This window comes from Epinephelus lanceolatus, chromosome 2 (assembly GCF_041903045.1).
Source record: "Epinephelus lanceolatus isolate andai-2023 chromosome 2, ASM4190304v1, whole genome shotgun sequence".
Lineage (NCBI taxonomy): Eukaryota > Metazoa > Chordata > Actinopteri > Perciformes > Serranidae > Epinephelus > Epinephelus lanceolatus.
The window spans coordinates 7553330-7579194 of record NC_135735.1 but is presented as its reverse complement, the minus strand read 5'-3'; the positions used below and the strand labels follow the sequence as shown (position 1 = coordinate 7579194).

Here is a 25865-nt window from a genome sequence, read left to right as displayed (position 1 = left end):
TTAGGCATTTCACAGAAATCCACTGACTTCAAGACAAGGGAACTACGTAGGAGTGTTAAAATGCTAACTCATTTCTGAGTTTTAGGACTTAATCCTGGAGCACTCTATTGAGAGGATAACGTTAGCTAATTTATCCAGACTCCAGGGCTGGTTTGCAAATTACTTTATCAGCTATGAAACAACCAACAGCAGATCCGTGCAGTGTAGCTAATTTACACTTAGCTGGGCAACCAACAAGATAACAGTAACTGAAGCTAAGGTTAGTGAGCAAGCTGTAAAGCTACGCTGCATGGATCTGCTGTTGGTTGCTTTGTAGCATCAGCTGATAAAGTAATTTGTGTGCAATTTAATGACATGAGAGAAAGAGGTGTCACCATTAACAAGGATTTTTTTTAACGTTTAAATAACAGACCCTTTAAAAATAGGAGAAAATATTTTTCAAAGTGGAAAATTGGTTCACATTTTGAAACTATTATGATTTTGGATTTTTTTTAAAGGAGCTGGAAAACATTGCTGAGGAGAAGGACGTCTGGTCTGTGCTACCTTGCTTAGCACTGTGACCTGACTCTAGACACGAGGAAAAAGAGAGATGGCTTTATTTTTTAAAGGTAAGAGACAACAAAACAAAAAAAACATCTCAAATAATTTCTGCGACTCATGATTCACATTCCATCAGTTTTTATTGACTAAAGCAAAGGCAGTTAATCACTGTTGTAGATGAATTGAGATGCACTGCATGTTCCTGCCTGACCTGTCCAAGACCATGATTTCCAGTGCAGTCAAACTTGAATAGGAAACCATGTGAACCTGAGGACCTTGATTTGCCGGCTGCTCATTCAAGAGTTGTCCCACAGTGCTTTGCAGCGTACCTGCAGGTGCTTCCGGATCACAGGCATTCAATCTCCTCCAACCCTGGATCTGCCCTTACCATCAAATTTCATCAAATTTGAAGCAGGCTGGCGTGAAAAGGCAAATGATTACAATCTGCTCTCCTGATTGAACTCTACCGACCTTTCTGCTACAAATGTCTTTTTAAAAAGCACCGGTGGATGTCAAACTATTCCTTTTTCTTCTGTTGGGAGGGCTGCGGGGTCCAGTCCACTCTGCTTCATCTGCACGGCGATGTCGAACAGGTAGTCGTAGCATTCACACCTAAAAAAAAAATGCAGCAGTATTTTGAGTGTTGGGAGAAAAATACAACATACAGATTTTAAATCTGTTGTCTTTGTTGCACATGCCCTCAATACAAATGTACTAATGTACTCTTAGTCATAAACAGGTCAAAGAGGTTAATAGTGCTGGGAGGCAAATGCTCACATAGTCTTAGCTTTTTCCCACGTCTCGCCCCAGACATAGACACCGTGTCGACGGACGAGGACGGCACATGAATCTGGGTAATCCTCCATTGCCCGGGCCATCCGGTCTTTCAAGTCCTTCTCCTCTGGTGTATTTTCAATAATGGGTACAACCAGGCTGTCATCATACCTGTGGATATGCAGGGTACAAAATGACAAATGACACCTAGACTGATAACTCTGAGACATGAACTTTTGCCATTAGAGTACTGTCAGGTAGAGACTCTAAATCAGTGGTTCCCAAATGTTGGGTCCCGGTCCAAAAGTGGGTCACGGGTTTGGGGTTTTCTCTGTTGTGTCATTGCAAGTTGAATATCTTTGAGTTTTGGACTGTGTGATGAACAAAACAAACAATTTAAGTTGTCACCTCTGACCTTTTCCCCAACTGATCAATTATTCAAAAATGATTACTAATAAAAATATGGATTTATTTCTGCTGTAATCCAACAGGCTCCCGACTGCCTCCTTTCTAGCTCCAACCAGAGAGAAAGAATCGAACCCTCTGCCAATGTTTCCCCCTCCTCAGCTGCCTGAACAGGTAACGAGTTTACTGTCTATCTTTGAACTAAATAATAATGGTATTACTAATCCTATCTGGCTTTAACCAAGTATGAGAAAAGAAATTCCAGCAACAATGCCTCTGAAGTACAAAACAGCTTTGTGGTGGGGAGCCACATGTTTTAGCCTGTGATTTGCATCAGGTGATTGAGAAAAGTAAGACAAGACGGGACACATTTATGTATCAAGAGATTATGGCCAAGAAAGACTTGTTTATATCGTCATTTGTTTTACGTGTAAATACCCACAGACTATGATGGATTAAGAAATCACACTCATCATGTGATTAATTTGAAGTACCATGGTTATGTTTGTCTTAACACTGGTAAAGGCAATTAGCCAATCGCGTTGGTTTCCACGGTGAAGTTGGAAGCTTTAATACCAGGCGATGCTGGAAAGTTCTACTGTCATGTCAGTACTCCACCCTGACTAATTTATTATAGGTAGGAAAGTTTTCATTAATCTTAGCAGACCTTGACAGGTGAGCTAAATATATCAAAAATTTAACACTGTTAGTATTTCTAACATGCCAGAAGAATACTTCACCCAATTCAATTAGTCATGCTGTGTTACCTTGAACTAGTGAAGAACTAGTTTTTGTTTTCTTCACATGCCTCCACAGAAAAGGGCAAACATACTGATTTATTGGGCACCAGGTTTAACAACAGCAAAACATCTGTTTACAAACTCTCACACAACTCATGCAGTGTAAACCAAGTCTTGTTTATCCAGTCGTATGCTCAGTACTGGAGTCTGGCTTTAAGAAAGCAAAGACAAGTTTCACTTTGAAATACTAAGTTTTAGTATGGGGGGGATGTGTTATTCATGTCTGGATAAATGAGACTTGGATTATACTGTACAAGGTGTGAGAGTTTTGGTGAGTGTTTTGCTGTAGGTTAACATGGTCTCCAACAGAGGTGGGCAATATATTCCTAAAATAATATCACCATATTTCAGGGCATTTTTGTGAGAACAATAATCGTGATGATATGACATATTAGTAAACAAATAGTTTATTATCAATTTAAGAAAATAGAATTGCAACAAAATAAGCCATACAGTTTGCCTTCAAATATTCAGTAAACTAAAATTATTTGTTATTTATTTAGTTTGTAAAAAACAACACTCAGAGTGAGATTCAGATTCTGTAATATACAATATTAATAGTTCGAAGTAGGGTGAGAGGTAGAGAGAGGTAGAAAAGTAGGGTGAGAGAGGTAGAAGTAGGATGAGAGAGAGACAGAGGTAGAGAAGTAGGGTGCAAGAGAGACAGGTAGAGGAGTAGGGTGAGAGAGACAAAGAGGTACAGAAGTAGGGTGAGAGAGAGAGACAGAGGTAGAGAAGTAGGGGGTGAGAGGTAGAGAAGTAGGATGACAGAGAGACAGGTAGAAGTAGGGTGAGAGAGAGGTAGAGAAGTAGGGTGAGAGAGAGAGTGAAAGAGAGGTATAGAAGTAGAGAGCGAGCAAGCATTTATGTATACATACATACGTACAGTACAGGCCAAAAGTTTGGACACACCTTCTCATTCAATGCGTTTTCTTTATTTTCATGACTATTTACATTGTAGATTCTCACTGAAGGCATCAAAACTATGAATGAACATATGTGGAGTTATGTACTTAACAAAAAAAGGTGAAATAACTGAAAACATGTTTTATATTCTAGTTTCTTCAAAATAGCCACCCTTTGCTCTGATTACTGCTTTGCACACTCTTGGCATTCTCTCCATGAGCTTCAAGAGGTAGTCACCTGAAATGGTTTTCCAACAGTCTTGAAGGAGTTCCCAGAGGTGTTTAGCACTTGTTGGTCCCTTTGCCTTCACTCTGCGGTCCAGCTCACCCCAAACCATCTCGATTGGGTTCAGGTCCGGTGACTGTGGAGGCCAGGTCATCTGCCGCAGCACTCCATCACTCTCCTTCTTGGTCAAATAGCCCTTACACAGCCTGGAGGTGTGTTTGGGGTCATTGTCCTGTTGAAAAATAAATGATCATCCAACTAAACGCAAACCGGATGGGATGGCATGTCGCTGCAGGATGCTGTGGTAGCCATGCTGGTTCAGTGTGCCTTCAATTTTGAATAAATCCCCAACAGTGTCACCAGCAAAACACCCCCACACCATCACACCTCCTCCTCCATGCTTCACAGTGGGAACCAGGCATGTGGAATCCATCCGTTCACCTTTTCTGCGTCTCACAAAGACACGGCGGTTGGAACCAAAGATCTCAAATTTGGACTCATCAGACCAAAGCACAGATTTCCACTGGTCTAATGTCCATTCCTTGTGTTTCTTGGCCCAAACAAATCTCTTCTGCTTGTTGCCTCTCCTTAGCAGTGGTTTCCTAGCAGCTATTTGACCATGAAGGCCTGATTCGCGCAGTCTCCTCTTAACAGTTGTTCTAGAGATGGGTCTGCTGCTAGAACTCTGTGTGGCATTCATCTGGTCTCTGATCTGAGCTGCTGTTAACTTGCGATTTCTGAGGCTGGTGACTCGGATGAACTTATCCTCAGAAGCAGAGGTGACTCTTGGTCTTCCTTTCCTGGGTCAGTCCTCATGTGTGCCAGTTTCGTTGTAGCGCTTGATGGTTTTTGCGACTCCACTTGGGGACACATTGAAAGTTTTTGCAATTTTCCGGACTGACTGACCTTCATTTCCTAAAGTAATGATGGCCACTCGTTTTTCTTTAGTTAGCTGATTGGTTCTTGCCATAATATGAATTTTAACAGTTGTCCAATAGGGCTGTCGGCTGTGTATTAACCTGACTTCTGCACAAAACAACTGATGGTCCCAACCCCATTGATAAAGCAAGAAATTCCACTAATTAACCCTGATAAGGCACACCTGTGAAGTGGAAACCATTTCAGGTGACTACCTCTTGAAGCTCATCGAGAGAATGCCAAGAGTATGCAAAGCAGTAATCAGAGCAAAGGGTGGCTATTTTGAAGAAACTAGAATATAAAACATGTTTTCAGTTATTTCACCTTTTTTTGTTAAGTACATAACTCCACATGTGTTCATTCATAGTTTTGATGCCTTCAGTGAGAATCTACAATGTAAATAGTCATGAAAATAAAGAAAACGCATTGAATGAGAAGGTGTGTCCAAACTTTTGGCCTGTACTGTATATACATACATATTTATGTATACATACATACATACATACATACATATATATAAATACAGAGATACAGATAGAGAGTGAGATAGATAGTGGGAGAGAGGAGGGAGACAGAGGTATAGAGAGAAGTAAAAAGAAATACTGTACATTCACATATATGTAGTTTTTTGTCAAGCTGCAAGCGTCACATACGTTTACGACAAAATCACTTGACCACACTGACACCTGTGTGCAAACGGCACGAAAGGCGCGGGAAAGACGCTGTGCTGCTGCCAGAGGAGCCACTGAATGAGTTCCCTCTGAGCACCTCAGTCAGGCCCAACAACACCACAGGTTTATTCCACATTACTGAGGCTGCTCCTCTTTTTGGAACAACGGCAGAGTTGGTAATAATTTCACTTTAGCCATGTCTGTTGTTGCCGTGGGTAACAGTATGATGTCAATATGTTGACCAGTCAAAAATATTGCAAGTACTGCGATATGAATTTTTCAGATTAAAATCTTTACCGGTATTATCATGGACAATATGATATGGCACACTCCTAGTGACCAATAAATCAATAGGTTCACCGTTTCCCAAGGAGGCACACAAGGAAAAAGTTTTGTTCAAAAATTCATGGTAACACGGCACAACTAACCCATGTTTGTATTTCTACAGGGCTGCGTGTGTGACACTGTGGTGAGCAACATGGAGGCCCTACAGGGGACGGTCCTGTCACCAATTTCTGTTCACCCTCTACACCACGGACTTAAGATAAAACTCCAGGTTCTACCACCTGCAGAAGTTCCTTGACAACTCTGCAATTGTGGGCTGCATCAGCAACTCTTTAGTTAAGTGTTGTGAGCTGAACCACCTGCTGCTCAACAGTGGCAAGGCAAAGCAGCTGGTGGTGGACTTCAGCAGGCAGAAAACACCCCCCATACTGAAATGAAGGATTACAAGTGCCTGGGAGTTCACCTGGACAACAAGCTGGACTGGGCTAAGAACACAGAGGCTGTGTCCACACGCAGAAGACCACCTGCAGAGGCATCCTGTCATTCAGTGACCACAGTACCCTGCTGAGGATGTTCTACCAGTGTGTGGCAGTCAGTGTCATCGTCTTTACTGTCACGTGCTGGGGCAGCAGGGTGAGGGACTGTCAATGCCAATGACATCACTTGGCTCATCAGGGATGCTAGCTCTGTCATGGGAATGGAGCTTGATTCTTCGGTGGTGATGTCAGAGAGAAGGACGCTGCACATGTGGCGCATCATAAACAGTGACTCAACTTTTACACAACATGCTGCACAGGACCACCTCTACCACCACGACGCATCACAGAATATCACTGGGAATCCTTTCTCCCTGTGGCAATCAAACTGTACAACTCATCTACCTCATACAGAGAGATGGACAGCAGCCACATGGGGTGCTCAGGTGGCTCCAGCCTCCTTTTCACATCTGCTCTGTTCAGTTTAATCTCCCTCTTCCTCTCTGGATTACCATCTCTCTGTGGATGATAATTCATTACAACTCTCTGACTGGGGGGGGGGGGGGGGGGTCATAATGTGTAACAGCATGGACATGAACAACAGTCTGAACATGTTGAATTAACAATTTAAACTCCCCTGTGCTAAGATTTAATATTGCATACTTTTCATACAGATCTGTGGTCCTCATATCAACCTTAACGACATTTTGTATATTTTAGGTTTGCACCTTTTAGTTTTACAAACCTTGACTTTTTGTACAAAACTTGGCAGTGCTAATCAAATATGAATCAAGATTCTGTTATTGCATTGCCTATTTCTCACCTAAGATGTTTATTCCAGAAACATATTTTTGTGTACTGCTCAGCTGTAAAATGAGAGTTTTTGACCTGGCTGCCATGTTGGAAACAATCAACTGAAAAACCAAGCACCGCCCACCGGCCAGACCAACTTTCTCATTTTACAGCTCAACGGTACACTAAAATATGTTTTTGAAAACACTTAGTGACATATATGCAATGCAGAAACATGATTCATATTTGAAAAGTGCTGCCTAGTTTAGCAGTTTGACCGCAGTTTACAGGAGCAATTGATATGACTGACAAATGTTAAGAGACTCCCCAGCTCTGATTGGTTGTTTTCGTACACATGCAGTAATGTCATTAGAAGTGCTACAAGACAAAAGAGAAAGTAAAGGGATATGTATTGTTTTCACAGCTTATCTGTCTCACTTAGTGCTATGTGAACGTGGTGACAGTTTCAGCAAATAAGACAAATTGTTTTATATTTGTTTTGATTTGCACTCTTCCTTCTTTACACTACAACAAAACAGTTTCCCTGCAGATTAAAAGTTTTCTCTGATCTTATTTCAAGGTCGAATCCAAACAACAAAGCTGAAGTAGTTAAAAAGGAACTACACTGATTTTTTTTTTACTGTGCACAATCACAGATGCGTGTTGCCATGATGTCAATAGAGTAGATTTTTCTAACAAAATTCATATTGTATGTAAAATCTACTTTTTCTGCTCAATATTAGCTTGCTTGTATGTGTAACATTGGATTTTAAAGTTTGGTTCAGACTTATCGTCTCACCCTGCCCAAACCTTGCTAAACTGGCAAGACTGAGGTCTATTAAGCCCAGTTCAGACCAAAGATTCATGACGAGACAAGTTGAAACCTGCAACATTCTAAAAACCTGCCAGTTCACACAAATGCAACAACTGTCTGTACTTCCAATCTGATTTACAGCTTTTCAGGCTTGTTTTGTGGCTGAATATAATTTGTAGCTTCCTAAAATATGAATGAGGATAGTGATAGTGAGATACTGGCTACAGTTACATTTGTAGTACTGATGAAACTGCGAAAAACAAAACGAGGATCAGATGGACTGTATTCATGCATAAACACACCACAATAATATAAATTGGCAATAGCACATACAGCGAGCAGCAGCAGTGACCCACAGTCCAACACCAGCACACTGTGAGGGCAGATACAAAGGGCTAAGCAGGGACAGAGCACCTGGCGCAGCAAGCAATAATGCCATCTGCGGTAATTTTGACTCAAAGATATTTAGGGCCTTCAAACAGTGATGTTAACTGTGGTTAACAGCACAGACACACACAACTTATAGTCTCTCGTAGAGCCACTGCCCAAGATATAACACAGGTATCCATGCAGTGACTCTCAAAAGGGCCTCATAAATGTGCTACTAGTGACTGTCGAAACACTGAATTAGCAGAATTTGAGGTTGTAGTTTCCTTTTAAGCTCACTTTGGACAATGTGAAGTTACTGAAGCTCAGTTAAAACAGCAACATTTCAAGTTCAACTGAACTTTTACCACAAACCTGAGGCTGAGCAGGGTCCTGCCTCTCATGCAATGTGTTTGACCAGGTGGAGCAAACACACTGTGCGGATCTACAGATATCACGGGGGTTCCATATTTTGCATTCAAAACGGAGAATTTTGCCAAAACGCAATGAGGTTGCAGCTATGATTTCTGCTATGAGTGCTTTCATAAACAAGACTTTACAAACCTCTGCTTGACTGAAAGATGAAAATACTTAGAAACTCTTTGGACTTGACTAATCCTTGCTGCTTGATTACATACCGATAGTTGGTGCCTGAGGTGCCCTTACGAATCCCCTTGATCATCTCCTGGTGTGTTATCCTGAACTCTTTGCCAGGATACAGCAGCGTTGCCATGACAGCAGCCTTGGAGTGGGTGTGTATAACTGCCTGTGCCCCTGTATTTTAGCAAAGGAAAAGCAGATTTTTTATTTTTTGGGTCTTGTCTACTGATAATGTCTTTCTAAAATGATAATTGTAACAAGACAAGAGAAAGCATGCCACCACCCACAGATGATGATCTGACATCAAGGTGCACCATGCTTTGAAATTCTTTGGCACAATTTAAACTGTGTTAGTAATAGGTTCTACTTCTAAAGGCTTCATTATCTGCAGAGAAGACAAACTAAACAAACTTTCACCTGGCATTTCAGGATAGAGCGGATGAGTAATTAAGAGAAACTGATACAAGAATCATCATTTTGTGGTGAGGTATTTCATTAAAATGCTGACCTTTATTCATAATGCCTTTTATTTAAAAACTATCCTCTGAGTGAAACTTTGCTTCTTTATTAAATGTTATTTGTCCTGTATTTTCAAACTAACTGGAATACTTCTACAAGCCACATCTTTCACATGGAAGACCTTCATTTTTGTAGAAAATAACCCTACTCTTATCAGCCTTTACGTCAGAGTAAACCTGTTCAAGGAAAAATATTCAAGGTATTTCATAAACCACTTTTATAGAATAAAATATGTTAGAGATTAAATATGTATAAAATGTAGTTGTTGAATAAAAGAAATATGATAAAAGAATGTATTTGGGGTCTATTACTGATTCTACAATGGTTTCAATGGCTAGTTTGTTAGATCACTTCTAATGACAAAATGGTGTGCTACCTTAACGCCCTGATCACACAAAAATTTAGCAGCTGGAGGCAGCTCTTTGTAACTGTTTTTAATGAGAACCAAGCTTTTTGCTTGCGTTGTTTGCGTTGTGATGCGCGTCGCCTTTCTGCGCTCTTGGCGCCTTGCATTTTTGCCGGAGTGCTCGGAACTCCTTGAGTTAAGAAAAGTTCAACTCAGAGCAGAAAACCGCCCCATGTCATGTCTTTTTCGTCATCTTTTTTCCCATTGTCCAATCGGATGATTTGAGAGGAGGGCCTTCTGTAGTTATCATGACAACAAGTTTACAGGTGGTAAACAATGGAGGAGAAACTGGGGGTAGCGGTTGCTGGATACCCAGAGCTATACGGCCTGACGATGTGGGCAGTTTGACAACCTGCTGTCTGAGTCACCCTGAAATATGCCTGGTAACAGCCACCATAGGGGTGAAGCTCCTGGACCAACTGGTGGTACTCCCTGTGACCTGTGTCCTTTTTAGGGTCTGATGTACCCACACAGATCTCCGTTTCCCTGTGCCCAACAAACTATTTGCTGACAGCCCCTCACCCTCAACCAGAGCTACAGCAAGTCCCCTCCTCCTCAACATTTTAGGAACTAGCCACTAATTAATGTGAAAAAAAACAAAAAAAAAACCAATGATATAATGATTACACCGGAAGGTTAGTGCAAGGAAGTGATGGGGTAGTTGCCTGGCAACAACAAAAAGGTGCAGCAAGTGTTTTTTTTTTTTTTTTTACCAGTGGCATTCAATTTTTAAACGAAGGCAGTGCAGTGCACCTCGCATTTTGCAACCTGCAAAATGCTCTATACTTTCTGTGTGATCGGGGCTTAAGTGAACATAATCACAACATTTAGGAACATACATCTAATTTTTCTAATTCCTTTCACATTAGAAACTAAACTTGGGCTGTGTCACTTTTTTCATAGTATCCTGAATTTCCAGTGGCTATATTTGTGTGAATGCAATTGTCCGAATTCAAGTTTCTCTTTTTTCATCCAACTCAGGCTAGCTTCTCTGCCTTGTTAACAGAAACAAAATAAAATTGGTCTTGTTGGTCGTCTAGTTAGTTAGTCCAGGTTTGGTATAAATAAATCCTCCATTTGGAAAGTTAGATTTGAAAATATACTGTTTTACCCTGCAGTCTATCTCTGGCATGGCTGTTTACAGTCCTGTAACATTTCCTTAACCACCTGCAGTCCCCGTGTTTCTCAGCTTAGCTGCCTGTTTTTGGGAAAGACTGACCTCTGGTGGTACATGATGTACACTACATACAATACAACCTAACTACAGCATCTCTTTATGAGAGAGGAGCATCTGCAATTTTGATGGTTTTGAAAATTATACGATGAGGATTTCTAAATACCCTGGTATACACCATAATAGGGCCCAAGCCTAGTTTCCATGGCTACTTGTTACATCACTTCTATCAACAAAAGAGTGCACCACCTTAAATGAACATAATCAGAACATTCATCCAAAGTTTCTGATCTCATTCAGCCGTTCACACAAGAAATATGTTTGCCCCCATTACTTTGTCTGTGCTGTGTGACTCCAGACAAAACAAGTCTATCACTGACTTAATTAAAAATCTTTGGTGGCATTCAGATCACTGATCAGTTCAATCACTGAATGTCTGCAATGGGTGTTTAGTATGGGTGGCATGTGTATGAAAGTATGAGAGTGACTCACCTCTCATGGTATAGGCATTCATAAACAGCGGTGTACACTGGCTCTTCTTTAACTTCTTCCAGGCAGGTGGACAGCTGATGTCCTTCTCTTCCACGTCACACACAAACATGTCTTCTGGCTGAGTGACACAAACATTACAGCAAGTATTAACACACTAATCCTTATCTGAATACTGCTCAATCAGAACTCAAGCAGAACACTATCTGACACTGTGGTTAAAACCTGCTCACCTGTATTCTCTCTTTCTGGACGCCTGATGGTGCAATGTAAATCTGCTCTCTGTCACACAAAAAACAACATGGTATGTATTAATATCAAAGAAAAGGGCATGGAAAATAAAGTATTTTTTTGTCCATTTACTTGGGGTGCCCTTTGAACTGCAAACATGAAATGTAAATAACGTTTTAATGACTATGTGATGTGTCAACACATCGCATTTCCCTAACCAAGAAATGAGTCATTGTTGGAATTATTTTCTTTCTATTGCTAAGACCAAAAGAACAAAAGAAAAAAAAGGCTCAAGATAAAGAGAAGAAATCAACTGATTCTCAGAGGTGAATTTACAGCCTCATTTGTTCCCCTCAAAATAAATATTGAGAGCCAGTAGCATGCAGAAGATGAAGCTATTGTACTCTTTATATAGCACCAAACACAGCAGATAAAGGAGAAGCCTATTGATTTTTTTTTTTTGTGCAAGGTTCGGCGAGGCCTCCTCAGGCTCTGAGTCATTTCTGAGTCAAACCAAAGCAACAGTGGAAAAAAAGAGCTTCAGAACTTTAAATTCAGAGCGGCCCTCGCAGAATATAAAAAGGACAACACTACTGTCTATTTAGTTTGCATTTGGAATACATGTACTACATATTTTCATCCAATATCTTTTGTAAATATTACAGGCTTTATTTTAATAAAGCAGCTTTTAGGTTCCTGGAAGAAAACTTACAGGAACAGTGTGTAAGATTTACTGGGATTTAGCAGAATTTAGCAGTAAGGACTGCAGATTGATCCAGCTGAAACTTCTTCAGGTTGGATTTCCTTCGGTTTTAATTGTTCAAAAGGTTTTAACTGTGAGTCAAATTATCTGCAGAGGTCTTTGAGGGTGTTTTCACATTATAGTCCTTTTTTGAACTTAAAATTGGAGGAAAACCTCAGTGTTTCTGTGCTGTAGACTGTTGCCATTTGATCTATCCAACGTTCCACATCTGGAGACGTGCAGTATCTTCCATGAACCAAACTATTCCTCGTCCTGCGTCCTTGCAAGCGTTACAGGCCAATGTGGTTTTGTCTGCTTTTTCATGCGTCCCAGTGTAATAGCATATGATCTAGAGGGCTGAATACAATGGCAAAGAGCAAAGCGAACCTTCAGAGGGGTCTAAATTCTCTTGGAGTGTTCACACATACGCAAAAAAAATTCTGAGTCACCGCTCTGAGTCTGTTTAGAGGGCTGAAAAGGACCAAGTGTGAAAACACCCTAACTGTCCAAAATGAACGCACCCAGTGATTAAAACAGGTAAAAAACACTGACTAAACCAGATTCACGTTGTATATCTGTGTTTCTCAGGTGCTGTTTGGCACGTCAGAAACAGGTTGCTAGCCTAACACCTGCTAATGTGTGCTCACCTTTTTCCTCTGATAACTTAAGATCTAGACGTTCAGGAGAGTTTTACCCGGGTGCCGAATTATCCGCAGGGGTCTCTTAAGGCTAGTTCACATTACACAATTTTCACCGCGATTTTGACGTCGCAGAGGATCTTGAGAGCCACCTTGGGTCGGAGGTGAGTCAGCAGATAGTTTGCCACGACGAGTTCTCATGTCTGTGACTGGGACTGGATATCTGGCTCCCAATGACAGAAACACACGTCGCCAGGTATGAACACTGAAAAGATTACGATAGTCTCCGTGATGCATTTTGCGGGGTGAAAATCGTGTAATGTGAACTAGCCTTTACTCTCAAAACCAACAGACACAGTGATTTAAACCAGTAAAAACACTGACTAAAGCAGTTTCACGTTAAAAAAAAAAAAAAAAAAGGTGCTTTTCCTACGCTTTCATGGTGGAGGGGCTGCTAACTACAGTGGCTGGCACAAAACCACGAATGGCTGGTTTGTCTGTTCTGGGCTACTGTAAAAACATGGTGGTGCAACATGGCAGACTCCATGGAAAAGGACCTGCCCCCTATGTAGAAATAAACTGCTTATTCTAAAGTAATGAAAACACAAATCTTATTATACACTAAAGAAAGTATGCTTGCATTATATTCCATTTTGCCAATATATCCCCCTAATTCCTACACACTGAATCTTTAAAGCACCAACAGTGTACAAACAGCTATGATTTATTAAAAAAAAAAACTAAATAATTCTCATTTATTTGACCATGTAACTGATGTTGGAGCCACAGATTGAGACTTCACATGTCTCCTATTTCTTTTTTAACTCCATAAAAAACTCTCAACTACAGAATAGTCATCACTACGGCAAAAACAGCCATTTGGAGGAATAATACTCTGCAGAGCTGAAGTATTGCAGTGAAGCTTATTTTCTATAGAAATCTAAAAGGTATAATATTTTAACAAGATGAAAGGAAATTCTCCTGTGGATCATTTTAGAGTTACAATGTTTTTCTATCTGAATGAAATACCACCATACATGGAGCGGCGGCAGTCAGTAAATCTTATTTGGTTTCATCTGAGGTTTCATCAAGTTCCCCTGTTGGCTTAATAAATAAATGTCTGCCATTTCCCCGTTTCAAGCAGGGATTTGCTGATGGGTGGCGCTTTCTTTGTAGTTGCCGTCCAAAACAACACAGTTCAAAGATGCTTGTAATAACCTGTCAAAGCCTTCAGTTTGAATTCTGTTTCATTATGGCAAAACTGTGGCCTTCTGTCTTCACCCTAGATTTGCACACACTGTCAAAACCGATATAACTGACCTCACATCAGCCTCGCTGCACTTTTGTCAGCACATAAATGTTATTAAAAAAAAGAAATCTCCACAAAAGAATTTACTTTTTTGGCACGATTGTCAAATACATGCAAACAGAAAAGTTAAATGAAGGTGAGTCATTGCTGAACCTTTGCAATATTGTGCAAGAAATTAATTTACATACGAACCCTTGTTTCAGACTGATCCCTCCGCCCGTCCCTGTCACCCATCCAAGCTGGTAGAAGAGTCGGCATAACTCTGGGATGAGTACGCGAGGGTGCTCCTTCTCCTGTCACAGAAACAAAGCTGTCAACCATGTTATCATAGCTCAAGTTTAACAATCTGAACATATATCAGAATGAATGAAGACATGAAACACTAAATACATGTGGTTAAATGTATAAGCACTGTTCTTTTAATGTTGATCATATATTCAGTATAACCAATGCATACATTATCAAGGAAATGGTTGGTGATATTTTAGATGATTCATATTGTAAACAAAGGCCATGAAAAAAATGTATTCTACTAACAAGCACTGTCTGTATAGGCAGAGTGGGATCCATCCTCTGTGCGAAGATTCTTGTCCAAAAACTATAAAGATACATCAATGGCCCCACCATTGCACTGGGTGAAATGTCTCTTACATACCATTAACACACACTGTACTAGTTTTGAATCTGTCCTACACACACTACTCACGTGCAGTGAATACTCACTAGAGCACCCTATGTGGATTAATCCACAGCTGAAAATAGTCCCTAACACAACCAGTAGTTAAGGACTAATGGCCGAGAGGCTCTGTGCCAGTAACAGGGTCAGGAAGTCAGAAAAAACCGAGAGACGGGCTAATGCACTGTTGGTTTTGGTCTTTGTTAACAGAAAGAAAATATACAGCATAACACCAGCCATGAGGGTTGGCCGATTGGATGAATGTATCGGCTATTGGCTGAGTACATCGTCAGTGAGTTGTTTTTGGATGATTTTTGTCTTTTTGTTTTGCTAATTTAATGGTCTGCCTCCAAAGAACCAGTGAGAGCCACTCCTCAGTGGGCAGCCGGCAGAGAGAGACAGCGGGAAGAGAGACAGCAGGGAGACAGACAGCGTGAAAAAACAGCACGTAGCGCCGGCATATTTTCACATCTAACTCATTGAATTAAGGGTTTGTTTTGACCAAACCAGAGTCTGTGATTGTTGTCAGAATGAAAAGACTAACCAACTGTGTTCTTCTGTTTTATGTTGTTTGTTTCAAGTTTGACTTTAGTGTGTTTTATGACGAGTTAACAAGGCAACTAAGCTAGTGCTTCTTCAATGAAACAGAGAAACTTGAATTCTGTCTGTCAAATCAGACATGTCAAAGTATTATAAACAAGTAAATTAAGTAAGTGCATTCCTCAATAAAAAAGTAAGGGGTTTGTGTTTCTCATACATTGATTTATTTTTATCAACAATGACCTACCAAATTTTGGTTTTCCATTTTTTTTTTACTATTCAAAATAGTACAATAAAATCTGATATTATTATAGCGCTGCACGCAGCGTACTGATTCACTCAGCCCTTCATGGAGCTGCTCTCCCACCCTCTCTGTTTATGATGAGACAGTCGCACACCCCGCAGTGTAATGGTAGCATAAGAAAGGTATCAGACCCCCTGGCACAATCATGTTTTCTTCCTCTACAGCTGCGACAAACATTCACACTGTCAACATGTATGACATGAGTTAACATGCTGCGCTTGCTCTTCTTCTTCCTCTGTGTTTACTGGCAGCGTAGATTCTATGCCTTTGGATTATTGGCTCTATTCATTTCATTATTGGAATGATAAATAAGAATATAGTTCAATGGTGTTCATTATGTCTTCAGTTTTCGATAATCACTTTAGTTGCTCTTTTATCTCAGACAGGTGTTAAGGTGAGGCTTCTTGTCATGTTTCGGCGGAAACCTCTGCCTTCCTCAGAAATGCCACTTGGTGGTGGCTGTGACGTGGAAATTTCTGCCGAAACATGTCAAGAAGCCTAAAAAAAAAAAAAAGACAAAAAAAGAGATAAAAGACCAACTAAAGTGAAATAAGAATATAAATTTCCCATTAACTGATCATTTATGGCCCGATATGTATTGTGTATCCCTGTTTAAAATGTGTACATGCCCTGTGCTTTTTAGTCTGAAGAATTTAATTTAATTTATCTTTATTTGTTGCAGAGGGACAATGTACATTAATGAACATTTTAAAAATAAAATGTAAATGCACCCAATTGTAGCCAAAAGGCTAATTTCCATTGGCAGTCCCCCTGCCAGAAGTAACACAGCTAAGTGACCTGGTAAAAAAACAACATAAGAATGTCTATCCGTCTCTTCAGATTCTGATGAACTTCTACCAATGAACCAACTGCAAGCATCCTTACCACCTGCATCACAGTATGGTATGACACCTGCTCTGTCTCGCACCAAAGGCTGTCCTGCACAAGCAATGTCTGTGGAGGACACGCTGCATTATCAGGGAAACCTCCAACCCCAGGCACAGACTGTTTGCCCTCCTTCGCTCTGGGAAGCACTACAGGACTCTGTGTTCCAGGGCCAGAAGGCTCGGACTAACTTCTCTGGCTGAATCCAAATGTCTGGACTTGCAGACTTTGTGGGGGCGTTCCCAGGAAGTCTGAGAGTGCTGAGGGCTGTCCAAGTCCACAATTCAACCAGTCCACAAGGGGCCTTAACCGGACTTTCTAGGGGTCCGCTTGGGGTACAGATTTCAGGGGACGTTACTGATTAAATAACCCACAATTCATTGCAATACAGACTTTACATTGTGTTTTTTTTCTCAAATGCCGAAAAAAACAACTTATGAATGCATAAAATAGTTACTGATAGTCAGGCCTAATAAAATCCTACTTGAATTGTGTGGGCCAGAAATACTTTTCAACCACATTGTGATACAGAAATTTGTATCAGTATAGGCTGTAGAGGGAATGAAAATGCATTTTACTATTGTGGCCTGTCAGGGTGCTCAGTCTAATAGGCTAAAAAAATTGGCTGAAACACAACAAAAGAAGGGCTTCTAATGTCAGTAATAACCAACATATTGAGTTATAGTCCTGTACTGCTTACTGACACTTCTGTTTTTGAACGTGTGTTGCATTGTATGCAGTTGTCTGAATATATTTTTGCTCAGTCACAAAAAGGCTATACGTGATAATGTGTTATCTGCAGGAACAGATGAGTAGGCACTGTTCATTAACTTATATGACATATATGAATATAACAGCGATAGTTGAATGTTTCCACAGCAACGAGTAAAGCAGTCTCAAGGGCTGTCTATCAGCCGCTCGCAGTCTCTGCCCTCGCAGACTTTTTTAAAGACAGTAAATATGTCACACTACGTACAACTGAAATCCGTGAGGGCTCAGTCTACAAGTCATGAGAGTGGACATTTGGATTCAGCCTTCCTCTCACCTGTCTCCTGGCTGAACTTTGCTTCAGTTACTGAAATAGTTTCCACCCCATCCGCCAAACATTTCCCCAACCCCTTGTACCCAGAAACCCCACACCCACCTTCCTCCAGTGACTGAACATTTGCACTATGATCAGGCCTGCCGTCGGGGGGGGGGGGGGGGGGGGTCAAAGGGTACGGAAGACCCTGGCCCAAAACCAAAGAGGGGCCCATGAAAAGGTCTATGGTTGACCTTTAGATTGGATCAATGACAACAACTTACTGACTTAAATCACTGATGATGTAAATTATATGTATTTATATGATAACCAGAAACCAGAAAATGAAAGGAGCAGCAGAGAGGAGAGAGCAGAGAGGCAGTGGCCAAATGTTTGGCAATAAAAGTGAAGGAGTAGCAGGTATGACTGGCAGAGCTTAAGTTGAGGAGTGAGGTAGAGTCATTTCTAGTGAATAAAACCTGCTGTATCGGGCTCAGTTTTAAAGCTACAGTGAAGACACAGATGTCATATTAAACTAGCAGTCCTAAGGCATGGTACCAACCGAGTTAAGCCATCTTGTCGGAAAGAGGGCTAAATAATGCTCCAAAGCTACACTAAATTTTGGCGAAGTAAAAAGGCACAATTGCCTTTTTTTCCAAACTGGTTGATATCTCTGCATACTGGACCCTAGACAGTCTTGGAACTGCATAAATTGGGTATAACTGGAAAACGAGAGTTGACAGCCATATTCTCTTTTCACTATTTCAGTTCAGCACACAATTTAACCAATATTTGGTTGAAGCAGCCCTCAAGATTGAATTAATAAATGAAGAAAAAATTATCACTCCTGATTTGATTTTATAATTTAAAACCTAATTTTCTCAATCATGTGTTTGATTTGACTTTTCTCTAATCATTCACTGGACGGCATTTTTCGGCACAGGACAAACATGACTTCCTCTGCTTTACAAGTACAAATTGATACCCTTGCCCGTGGGGTGTGGATGAGGAGCCCACGTTTGAAAATTGTCCCCCTGCCCGTATTACCTAACAGTTGGTTTGACTATGACTGCCTCTGGCTGCTGCATCATACTTATCCATTTACTGCCACACTACTGCATTATACTGTATATGCACTCACATATCCCCACATATTTACACTACTGTCCACACTATGCATATTCATATTTAGACCACTGGCTCTACCGGATCTAATCGATTGCGTATGCAGCATATTAATCATACTTGTAGCTGTTTATTCTGTTTATGTTCTCACAATCTCTATTTATCATCACTTATCTGCACTATACATTTTGCCTGCTAACTGTTGATAGTGTAGCATATTCATATCTACCACTTACTGTTTATTCTACAGTCTATATTATATATCACGTTGCTATTTTACTGCTTTTGCACTTTGATATATAAGCTCAGATATAAGCTCATTCATTTCTCAGTACTTGTTCTCTTACTTGTGTAATGACAATAAAGCTGAATCTGATCTAACATCATCATTCAATGTAATCACTGTGTATGTGGTTACTGCTACTGAAAAAGTGAGTTAAAAACCATATTATACAACAGTTAGTTCCGGCCCTGTAATCTGATTGGTCGAGAGACAGTAAAACCGTGACGATATTGGAGTACAACATCACGGTTATTTCACTGTGTATGTATCACTCCGCCTCACAGCTGATTGCAATCAACAATCAAATCAAAACTGACGGTTAGTGTCAGTTAGGTCAGCAGTTGCGTTGTAGGCTAATTAATTCATCCACTGTCAAACAGCCAAAAATATGGATTTCTTTCCTAAAATAAGTTTTGAATTGAACTATGAATGGTCATCAGAGGAAGATGAGGGAGAGGAGAAGCTGAATCCATCTGAGCACACATCCAGGTTTGTCAGTGTTTCATCAGCGGAGCTCAATGACTTGGAGAAAAGCAACATACTGTCAGATCAGAAGGCAGAGTCGGCTGTGCCTGTGAAGCGACAGTCCACCATGCAGTCATCAGAGACTTATTTCACCGGCTGCACAATTAATGGAAATGTGCAGATAAATGTGTATAAAGAGTAAGTGCCTGGCGCACCATGTCTGCGTTACAGAGCAACGGTGACAGCGGAGTCCTGAGGGAACTATTTTTGTTGGTGGAAGACAAATAAAATGCTTAAATTATCTATTTTGTCCTCATTTTTCAACATTTCTTAATCAGCCTTGCTTATGTAACTGTTGAACTGTTGTATAAAAGCAATATCACACTCATAGGCACGAGGCCGCACAGCCGTGACGATATCACAGTACAACATCACTCCCTCTCGTGTGATATTGCTTAAATATATGCTGCAGTTTGACTCCTGCCAAGTAAGTTCAGGTGTGTTTCTATAGCAACATTTCATACAAATGCATTTCAAAATGTTTATCAGCCATTTTATGCTTACCTGTTTCTCTGTGGCCTCTTGACCTGCATCTTGGCAGCCGTTGCTGGTGCCACACAAAGACGACATCTCCTGCGAGAGAAAGCCATTGACCACATTTAGAGACAATTCACAATGCCAAGAGAAGACGTAAGGGAAATGGTTGCAGTAACATTGATCTTAGTGTCATGTGGGACAGACTTAGTGCTCTTAGGTCACAATGAAACAGCATTCTGTCAGCGTCTTACTTCCTTATTCTGATTCATTCTCCACTGAAATCAGATAGTGTTGAGATAACACAGGGATGAATTAGTGAGAACTCATTTACAGTTCTCACTAATTCCTCTCCTTCCTTCTCCTCCCACAAGTCAGTTAGGGAGAAGCCGCAGCTTCCTTTGATGGAGGAGCAGATAGGCAGTGCTGCTCAAAAAATCTCAGATGCCACTATTGATTTGAATTTCTATTTATACGAACGACTACACAATGGAGAAGCCCTTAAAGCTATGGCGTTTTTTAACAACAAGATTTCTACCAATATGAGACAATAAAAATGTGGAATTGATTCTTGGAAAAAGGCAAATGAGGTAACAGGGTAGATTTTCATTTTGTTGTGATTACGGTGTCGGTTCAAACAAACCATGGAAGATTTAAAATGCCTAAATAAAAACAAATCAAACAAGGAAATAAAGTGAAATACCATTCACACACTCATGTATTTTTTATGTTTGCATTTACTTATAATTGAATAAAAACACACGACATTAAGACAGTTTAGTTTTTTGTCTTTCACAACCAAATTAATTGTTTTTTGTCGTGACATGAAATCAAATCACAACACAGAAAACAAAGTGAAAAGGTAGGCTGCATTGTCTTTCAGTATTGTCCACCACAGAGAAACCTAGGCCTCACCAACACTAAATGCAAAGCCCTGAGACATGGTTTAAGTAGAGCAGCAGAACACCGTTTTCACAGTACACAGTGTTTACTGATAAACAGTACAGGTTGAGTGAGAAGGACTTTAGAGACAGTTTTATTATCCTGGGATGATCCATCCTCGAGGGCAGCCAATGGAATTACTTCAGGGCGTGTTCAAGGCAAAACCTTCTCTTACCTTCCTTCCCAGGATATCAAAACCTCACTTCCTGTGGGCTAACTGGCTGCATGGACACTTGTACTGACTCTACATTTAGTCACATTTGTTGTTGTTTGTATAGCTTCCTGCAGCACAATCCATCCCTTGAAACAAACACCCAAAGGCGCCCTACTGGCAGAATGCTCAGTAAATGTTGACAGCTACCTTGTGTTAGCTTACAGTAAACACTGACTTGTTTAATGGAGGAGTATAAGCTAATGTTATTGTTAATGGATATCTGCAAGCTAGATAGCTCGAACTGCCTGAAGGGCTGAATGCGAGACTCAGGGATGGATGAATTTTGCAGTGCATAATGTTACTTTTGATCGTCAACTTTGTTCTGACGACACAACAAAGTGACATATTTTTTTTAAAAAGCCTCTAAAAAAATGATGAGTGTCCTTTTGTACCTGTAAGTTAATGGTTTTATTTTAATGTGGAATGGAAAATCCAGGCCACGAAGGAAACAATCCATTTGGTAATTAAAGACAAAAAGATAAAGAATTGATGTTTTTCATGCCATTATTATATTGTTGATGCATACATAAAAAAGGATGTATATTGAATTCACTTTATGTCTTTGTTGGACTGTATTTTCTTTAAGCCCTTTAATCTTTCATTGGCACAGTTCTTAAGCGCTTGGACTGCTGATCGGACAAAACAAGCAATCTGAAGGAGTGACCTTGGGCTTTGGTAAACTGTGAATGGCATTTTCACTATTACCTGACATTTTATAGACCAAACTATTACGCTGCGTTGTCATGGAATCAGGAAACAAAAGCCCTTTTTAGATAGGAATTGTGCAAATTTGCAGGAAAGCCCAGTCAGTCTTCTTTCAGCATTGGCAGTATAAAAACAAAATCGGGGAGTGCGGCAAAATGCCGCCTACCTACTTTTACAGAATGTGCCTTTTTTGGAGCAATGGGGGCGTGAGCAAGTAACAAAATGCGTAGCTCAGCGCGTGACGTAAACAGTGACGTACTCCGAGGGAAGCCACGGCTGGTCAGTCCTTCTGCGATTCTCTCATAAGTCGGACTGTACCTCACCATTCCCATCATTTAACATTTAATGGCCTCTTTGTTTGCGAGAACAAGATGGGCGCGCAATTCTTTGTCTCCCTTGTAGCTCATCTTTACAGTGTCTGTCAGGTTTGTGTTTCATTCTTGCTACTAGCTGCTCATTCCTGCTATCAGCTGTTTCCTGTTTATCCACCGGCAGTGGGTCGCACGTGCGGCGTCATCAACAGCTCCTCCTACTAGTTATCAACAGCCCCTCCTGTGGCACCTTGTTCTTTTTAATCCAAAAAGGTTCCGCCAATATGACTACCCTATGAGGCAGAAAATTGGGAACCTCGGATCAACTCGTCAATCCGGCTGTGTGTCAACGCTCGCAGCTTGCCGGGAAAACGGCCCAACATTCGCCGAAAATCTGGCAGTGTAAAAGGGGCTAAAGAATGGATTAAAATATATCAAATAAAATGATTTAGTGTTAATTATTTTATGTAACTTTCAAGTAATGTCCAGTAGCCTAATTGTTGACATTGCCTCTGTTTTCTCCTTGTGTAAAGGAGCTGTGTAACATCTGGCCGTAAATTTTTTCGTGGATGACAGCAACCGTCTATCTCGTGCCTGTTCCCATGTGAACGCAGCATCAACTGAGAAAATAATAAGCAGATTAATTAATAATTGAAGCAAGTGTTGGCTTCAGTTGCCCTAAAAAAAACAAATTCAGTTAAAACTAAGCCTATATGATGACTAATTCATCCACCTCCGTTGAGCACAGTTTGCATTTCACCACAAATATTTAATAATACAAATGATAATATATAATATATACAGACAGCTCTAATGAGAAGCCACTTTTTACTTTTTGGTCATGACTTGTGGAGGAAGTTTTGTACAACTGAAGCCTGTTTCCTGCTAAAATCTCTGTTCTAGCTACTCTAGAAACACTAGCTTACATGTCAGCACACATACTTGGATGAAAGCAACACTTAGTCATTTAAGTAAGACTATGCAAATTTGTGTTGCAACGAAGGACTACAACAGGTCATTATGCTTAATTAAGTTGGCTCTATGTTTCAGAGTGTGTGTTTATTAGTGAAACCATCTGCTGTTGTCTTTGGTGTCATCTGACTGAGGGAGAACATACGGTTAGATGTTTTAGTTAGCCAAGTTATTAGTCTGCACGTCACAGTTGATGACTTATTTATTCAATATGAGTTGCCACTTGCCCCTGGGGAAAAAACGTTAAATCTTACTTAATGACCAAGTAGTCACCTTGAGGCTTTAGGAACCTATGAAAGACATTTTTCACCATTTCCTGACATTTCATAGATCAAACGATTCATCAAGAAAATGACAGGCCAATTTAATTGATGATGAAAATAATCGTTAGTTGCAGCCCTTGAAATTAATGAAAAAGAATGATATGTTACTTTCATCATTCATTTCTTCACGTCAAAGATATTAAGTTTTAAAATCAACATTTCCAAATCACAACTCCGAGGAGCATTGCTCTGATGAAAAGCTTCTTTTCAGTTTTTTGGTTTTGACTTGTTGAGTGTGTTTACAGTAGCACGTCTTGTTTTCTACAATGGAAGCCTGCTATTAAACTCTCATGTGACTGCTCTGACAATACTATGTACATGTCAGCACACATCATACTAGGATGAGTAAGCATGTGTCACTAAAGACTGAATAATGAAAAAAATTCACTGCATCCACTGCGTTTGTTTATTTTATTCCTTTGTAGACAAATGCCATATGGTACATGTGCACACATAGGCAGTCACAATGAGTGCATTGTTTTAGGTATAACAAAAGAAAAATAAATTACAGGTGTTCAGGATATTTAACAAGACATACTGGTAATAAGTATAGTATAGTAGTAATAATAATAATAATAATAATAATAATAAGTAATTAAAAACAAATGCACCGCTCTGAAAAATAACCCATGTGGCCATTGTAGTATGCACGTTGTTTGACTGAAGTACAACATATGGCCAGATGTTTCAGTTAGTTTGTTAATTTATTGATTCTCTCTAGTAGCAGCTTATACAAATCAATTAATGACAATTATATGATGAGACAAACTTCATTATAAATGTATATGGTCACTTTGTGATTTACTTCAGGAGGGCAAAGTTTATGCTACCTCACAGATGTTTTGTACCGAGTCAAGCTCTAATGTGAAGCCATTTTTCACTTATTAGTCATAACTTGTTCTGGGTGTTTCCCCAATTCTTGTTTAATACAATGACGCCAAATCAAACTCCATTGAAGCTTTTGTAGAAATACTGTGCATGTCAGCACACATAATAGCTAAATACGTAATCCTGTGTCACTAAAGACTGAACTACTGTGTGCAGATTTTTTATCATTTAATTCAATTTTCTCGGTTTCGGGTTGTGTTTTAAACGTGAAATCACCTGCTGTAGTCTTGGTGCTGGGTTAGGATGAAATCTTAATGTTACATAACCAACTTGCATCTTTAAGTGTGTGTAAGATACACATATACAAGTTCAATAAACAGTCACAATGTTACAAACATGTAACATTAAACTTTTAAAGCCCTAACATTGTTGTTTGTAAATCTTGTTTCTTTATAGACAACTGCCATAAAGAACTGACTCTTCTATTCTCCAGTTCTTTAATGAACTGCTTTTAAATGTCTTTCTATAATGCTTCTTCTGCACTTTGTCTCGATGCTTTTGATGTTTCTTGCAGACCACTTTGAATTGCTTTGTTGCTGAAATGTGCTATATAAAATGTTTTCTTATTAAAAAAAAAAATGCTATAGGTTACAGATTATGAGCTACCCTGTTGAAAATGTACTAAGTAAAGTAAGTAAAGTAACTATTTTAATCACTTCATCAACGTAATATAACTTATTTCATTTAATTACGTTTGGATTACTTAAAATAAAGTTATTAATTGGGCAATAAAGCTGAAAAATGTCAGAAAATAGCATGTCAGCATGGCGAAAAGATGCAAAGCAACAAAATGAATGTTATATTCTACATTCAAACAGTTACTGTGAAATATATTTGGATGTAACTCCTTTGAAATCACCAACATTTTGGTCAGTAACTATAATTCAATTGCATATTCCCCCAGTAACTGACTACATGCATATTTATTTTGGAATTTAATGTAACTAGTTACTCCCCAACATTTACAACTGCCATATGGTACATGTGGCAAACATACAGGCATTTGCAATGACTTTTTCGACTTGCAGTGTAGCTTACATTAAATAACCCCATTGAAATACAACGTTTATATCTTATGTCGTTGACTGAGAGAGAACATATGGCTAGTTAGAAGTTTTAGCTAGCTTAGTACTCACACTAAGTTTGAGAAGTCATTCGCTCCCTAGCATGTTAAACCTGTCGTACCAAACGGACAGTCAGCATTTATTAACAGTACTGTTGTCTCGTTTTTTGTAGCATTAAAAGTTTAAATTGTTTCCTGACAAAAGATGATAAAACTGAAGATGAGTTCTGTGGAGCGTGTGCTAACGGAGCCTCATTAACATCAAGTAGCCACAGCTGTGTCTCGTCTGCAGCCGTTACTTTGACAACAGGTTAAGTTTGCAAACTCATTGTGTTGCAGCGTGAATACGGCAGTTTAACCACAACTTATAAAACCAGTAACACATATGCAAAGAGCAGAACTTCTTACCGTACGTGTGTTGTGAAATCTGTGGGTGAAACTTACGAAGCTAAAACAGCTAGCGTTTGGTATTTAACTGCTAGCGTGACGTCATCAGTGTGCGACATGCAAACAGGATGCACTGCCGGATGTGTC

General features: G+C 39.9%; 1 protein-coding gene across 2 annotated transcripts; it reads right to left on the bottom strand.

The window, feature by feature from the left end:
* Nucleotides 1–661: 661 nt before the first annotated feature.
* Nucleotides 662–25865, bottom strand: apip (APAF1 interacting protein). Of its 2 annotated transcripts, none has more exons than XM_033648588.1 (8): nt 25740–25865; nt 19944–20012; nt 14273–14373; nt 11394–11442; nt 11164–11281; nt 8611–8746; nt 1318–1485; nt 662–1152 (listed from the first exon to the last, which is right to left on the bottom strand). In XM_033648588.1, the coding sequence occupies exons 2-8, from the start codon at nt 20007–20009 to the stop codon at nt 1053–1055; spliced, it is 738 nt and encodes a 245-aa protein (XP_033504479.1). In that variant the 5' UTR covers nt 20010–20012; nt 25740–25865; the 3' UTR covers nt 662–1052. The 2 variants fall into 2 exon arrangements, with proteins under 2 accessions (XP_033504479.1, XP_078029649.1); XM_078173523.1 differs by having other exon boundaries at nt 25776–25797.